Source organism: Corylus avellana, chromosome ca4 (assembly GCF_901000735.1).
Source record: "Corylus avellana chromosome ca4, CavTom2PMs-1.0".
In the NCBI taxonomy this organism is placed as follows: Eukaryota; Viridiplantae; Streptophyta; class Magnoliopsida; order Fagales; family Betulaceae; genus Corylus; species Corylus avellana.
This window is the reverse complement of record NC_081544.1, coordinates 22,196,514-22,202,227: the sequence shown is the minus strand read 5'-3', so window position 1 is coordinate 22,202,227 and position 5,714 is coordinate 22,196,514. Positions and strand designations below refer to the sequence as shown.

Genomic DNA, 5,714 nt, shown 5'->3' with positions numbered 1-5,714 from the left:
AGTAAATAATTTTATCTTTGACTTGAATTCATATTTTATTATTATATATTGTACGTACGTAAAAGGAAAGAATGTTCAAAGTATATCGAAGAAGAAATTGTCATAGTGGAGCGTGCGAGTGGGAGGCAACGCGTTCATGAATTAATAGAGAGGTGACCCAGACAAAGTAGTGCAACTATAAATTGATGGGATACCGTTCAGCTTTCTCCATTATCATCTTCTTTCTCATCTTCTTTTGCCTGAAACAAACAAACTAAGATCGATCCATCAATTAATGGCGGCTGCAATGGTTAACAAGGTGATGAGTTGGATGAGAAATTCAAACAAGAATGCAGCTGTTTTGTTGCTTATCTTGCTGTTTCTCAGCAGCTCTACCTCAACCTGCAATGCGCATCTTTCTTCCCAGTTTTACGACCACACGTGTCCGAATGCAGTCAGCACCATTCGGAGTGTTATCCGAACAGCAGTTTCACGCGAACGTCGGATGGCGGCGTCTCTTGTTCGTCTCCATTTCCATGATTGTTTTGTTCAGGTATAATATATTTTTATGTGTATATATATATATATATAAATTTGCGGACCAAATTATTTAATATATATGCCATGCATTTAATGTTCAGGGATGTGATGCATCAATTCTACTCAAGGATGCACCCTCTATCACAAGCGAAATAAACGCATCGCAGAATAATAATTCTGTAAGAGGTTTTGAAGTGATAGACAGTGCCAAAGCTGAGGTTGAGAAGACATGCCCTGGAGTTGTTTCCTGCGCAGATATTCTTGCGGTGGCTGCACGTGATGCATCTGTTGCTGTGGGTGGCCCATCTTGGTCTGTGAAGCTCGGAAGAAGAGATTCCACAACCGCAAGCTTAGCTCTAGCTCAGACAGAACTTCCACGTGCCACTGATGACCTTCAGACACTTCTTTCTAACTTTGCTCGCAAAGGCCTTACTGCAGAGGATATGGTTGCTTTATCAGGTTAGCCCATCAACAAGTAGAATATTTTAATTTGAACTCATGACTTCAGCTTTGATATCAAATAATATTGATTACTATAATAAATTTAAACAATATTCTAACAAAATTAATGTCCAAATGAATGCAGGTGCCCACACTTTAGGGCAAGCTCGATGCATCACATTTAAAGACCGGATATACAACGATGGGAGTGATATTGATGCTGGATTTGCTAGCACTCGCCAGCGCCGTTGTCCAGCTACGGGCGGCGATCAAAACTTGGCAGCACTTGACTTGGTGACTCCAAATTCTTTTGACAATAACTACTTCAAGAATTTAATTCAAAAGAAGGGTCTCCTTGCCTCAGATCAAATCCTCTTTAGTGGAGGGTCGACAGACAGCGTTGTTTCCAAATATAGTAGAAGCCCTGCCACTTTCAAGTCTGATTTTGCATCCGCCATGATTAAAATGAGTGAAATTGATCTTCTCACTGGTTCAGCTGGGCAGATAAGAAGGATTTGTAGTGCTGTTAACTAGTTAAAACTGCTCTTTCCCAAATACTCACGAGTCGCTTGTTCCGTTCCTCCAATATGTCAGTTTTTGGTTCATAAGTTTTTTTTTTTTTGGAATTATCGCAAGTGTAAAATTGAAATTTTTACATATTGTTAATTGTAATGAGATTCATTGTATTATATTAATTCTCTCCTACCTTTAAACACAAACAAGTTACGTCTTCATCGGAGAGAATTCCTAGTTGTCGTTCGAATGTGACGTACTCTGAGTCAAACGCGACCACCTCATGAGGTGGTCCGTTTATGAACCTACTTGAACGTTAAACCTCAATTTTCCCAAGGATTATATAAGCCTTGTATATAAGTCACGATTTGCACTTCGAGATAGAGCAGATTGTGCGAGTGGAGTTGAGCTGTAGGATTAAATTTATAGAGCCAAGCATGAACTATCATTTAGAGTAACACACATCGATTTAGTTATTGGAATGTGAAAAACGCTATGCTGACTCCAAAAACTTATTTATCACAATTTATGCGGAATTAATAATATGTAGCAATAAACAATTCAATCACCCAAAATATATAAAGCAATAAAGAGGCAGACAGAGATATTTTAGTTACGAAGATGAAACCTTTTAGAAACCGATCTAAAAGTAAAACCTCTCTGGGGCAGCCAAACCGAATAAATCACTATCAAAAGATTATCCAGAGATTACAGACACTAGGAACACTTACAACCCTTTGCAAGACCTTGGCTCTGTAAGATCGACTAGCCTACAACTCGTCTCCTTGCTCACAATCTTCTTCAACGTGATTCTCCTTTACCGGATTATTCCGATAGACTTCTCAACCGTAGATTTATCAAAGGAATAACTAAAACTCCAAGAGATTCAATTAACGCTCACCACATATGATCTCTCTTAGCACAGCCTCCGACGAACTCTCTGGGGGCTCAAATTCGTACTTCTCTCTTCTATAATGATGTATATATACCTCCGACAAAACCCTAGACCTAACCCACTTAAAATCACGTTTTTTGGCCTAAAACTTACGGGGTGTCCGAACAGGTTAATGGGCTGTCCGGAGCAAAATTTGAGTTTCTGGAAATGAGGTCTGGACCCGGGGAAGGCATGTCCGGACATGGGTGAAACAGCATTTTGGAAATGCTGTCCAGTCTTGATCAACAGCTCCGATCGATGAGCGTTTATGGTCCGATTGAGCTGAAATTTTGCAGGGACATTCATAACACATGAATCTACATTATGAACGGTGAAGATTAGATTTTGAGCATTCTATATCAGTGTTTGAGCCCGTAAATAGTAGCATCTGCATTTTGAAACTGAATTAAGCCAACACAAGAACTAACAGAATGAGATAATCTCTTTCTTCTATCATTATAAGTTTATACCTTCAAATGCATTATAATATAAATGGCCTCGGCATAATTGGAATTGCTCAAGAAATTACTCGTTATGAAGTCCACTGCAACAAAATGCTTTTTGATAGTGGAAGCAGAATGCAAAGAGCTGGTAAGGGTTGGAGCCATCAAACTTGCACTCAGCTACACCCACGCTTATTTTTCTAGCATCCCCTCCAAAAACAGTAAGGCAATTTCCTGTACTACTAGACTGCCAGAATCGAAACTCGCGGTGGTTGAACTTCTGCGGTGCATTAATGGATTTCCAGTCTGCCTCGGTTAAGCTTTCCAATGAGCTCAACAACCGAAGGCTCACCTTGCCATACTTGTCCACAGAGAGATAGCTTTCACCCCCTGAGCATTTATCCATGTAATTGCTAAACCTGTAGTGTGTGTGTGTGTGTGTATATATATATATATATATATATAACTTCACATTGTTAAGTGATGAAGGCAACGAGATATATATGTCTAGCTTCATTTATCTCAGCATATAATTGATTTGTCCTTTTTTGAGATTAATATCGCATGCATGAACCTATGATCAACCGAAGCTGAACCGGAAGCAGATTTCCAGCCAAAATAAGAATTGAGGGAGGTTGACTCGCCACCTTTAACATTAGGAACAGAGTAAACGCCTCTATCATTCAAATCCACAAAGTCAGATTGCAAAGTGTTAAACATATTGCTGAAGAAGTCCCTGAAGTTTCTGTTACTGCTGAAGTCTTCTAGTCTTACTACATCTCTAGTCTTCTAGTTTTACTACATCTCTTTCCTTATCTTTAAGTCATCTATTTGCATTATACTTCTCTTGTTCTCTTGTTATTAATTTCAGATTAGTATTAAGTCTTATGTTAGGATTATGTTATTAGTTTTTGAATTCACATCAACTTATGTTATCAAAGTTGGTGATGGATTATATTTGTATTTTTTGTTCTATTTAATCTTAATGAGAAAGCAGCATAAATCATTCCGCAAAATCACGTTCTTTAAGAACTCTTTTATGGTATCAAAGCCAATATAGGTATACGCCCCATAGCTCTTCTTTCTTAAGATGCTTTCTTTTCTTTTCTCTTCTTCTCCTGCATCACACAAACAGCTCTTCTATGGTAGTCAATACCTCCTTTTCTGCTCCTTCTTTTTCCCCACCTACCCTTTCTCAATTCAATGGAAAGCTTGAAGGTCCAAACTATCTTGGTTGGAAAACTCAATTCATGCCTATCCTGCACACCCATGAATTATTTGGCATCGTGGATGGAACCGAACCATGCCCTGCTCAATTTATCACTGATGACAGTGGTAAAGAACCCTCAATCCAGAATTCACCATCTGGAATAGAAAGGATCAATGCATCCTAAGTTGGATCAATGTCACATTATCTGAGAAGGTCTTGTCCACAGTTTATGGACTTGATACTTCCAAACAAGTCTGGTCAGCCCTAGCAACCAGGTTTGCTAATGATTCTAGGTCTCGAATTGCCAATCTTAAAAGACAATTACTGAGTCTTCACCAAGGCTCCTTAACCTGCTCAGACTACATTCAATCAGCCAAAGTATGGTCTGATCAACTAGCTGCTGTGGGAAAACCTATCTCTGATGAGGACCTCATCTCATTCCTTCTCAATGGCCTCAATCCCTCCTTCAACAGCTTTGTCACCACTGTCTCCCTCCTAACCCGAGAGAAACAACTCTCTCTTGATGATTTCCAAGAAGAACTCATCAATCATGAAACATTGATCAATCAACAGCAAGCCTCAACAGTTGACACTTCAACCTTTGCCTTGTTTACACAGAAACAAGGTCAGAAATCATCCAAGAACCGTGGTGGGTATCCTCCCAGAAATTTCAGTTCTAGACCCCCTACTGCCAAATTTTTTGCTGCTGCCCCTGCATTCACCACAGCCCCAAGGTACAGCAGGCCTCCTGGTCCAAGGTCTCCTTATTCCCCTGCACCAAGGTACAACACTCCTACTTATGCTCCTACTCCAAGGTACAATAATACACCTGCTTTGTTGCCAGCTCCTAGCACTAGTCAGCCATCTCGCATGCCATGTCAAATATGTGGAAGAGTCAATCACCAAGCACTAGATTGCTACTATAGGATGGATTACTCCTATCAAGGAAGACACCCTCCTCCTCAATTGGCAGCAATGGTGGCGCAATCCGACAATGCCTTTGAAGACCCTCAATGGTTTGCTGACAGTGCCGCCAACACACATATTACTCAAGACTTGGAGAACCTTAATGTTCAAGAACCTTTTCAACAACATGACACTATTGCCGTGGGGAATGGTACAGCTCTTACCATAGCAAATTCTGGTTCTACCACTCTTCAAGCCCCTCATTCTAATTCTAGTTTTAAATTGAATAATGTCTTACACTGTCCTGAATCAGCTGCAAATCTAGTCTCAATTCAACGCTTTTGTGTAGATAATTCTTGCTACTTTATTCTAACCTCATCTCATTTTTTTATCATTGATCTTCAGACAAAGGCAATCCTCTTGGAAGGGAAGAGTGAGAATGGCATGTATCCTCTCAAGCTGGGTAGGAAGTCTCACAACAACAATAACAAGTCTTTTATAGCTTTATTAGGAATAAGAACATCATCCTTAGTATGGCATTTTAGGTTAGGTCATCCATCTAATGATGTAGTTACTCGAGTTGTTCGAGATAACAATTTACCTATTTCGCATTCAAATTATGTTTCAGATTCAAATTTCAATAAAAATTTGCTTTGTGGTTCCTGCCAATTGGGTAAAAGTAAGAAACAAGCTTTTTCTCCATCTACCCGTGTCTCTTTATTTCCTCTTCAACTTATTCACACTGACA

The 5,714-nt window shown here is 39.6% G+C and overlaps 1 protein-coding gene across 1 annotated transcript; it reads left to right on the top strand.

Moving 5' to 3' along the window:
• The first annotated feature begins 310 nt into the window (after positions 1–310).
• On the top strand, positions 311–1,496 carry LOC132179337 (lignin-forming anionic peroxidase-like). Its single transcript, XM_059592042.1, has 3 exons — positions 311–532; positions 621–978; positions 1,106–1,496. Exons 1-3 carry the CDS (start codon positions 311–313, stop codon positions 1,492–1,494), a joined length of 969 nt encoding a protein of 322 aa, XP_059448025.1. The 3' UTR covers positions 1,495–1,496.
• The last annotated feature ends 4,218 nt before the right edge of the window (positions 1,497–5,714 follow it).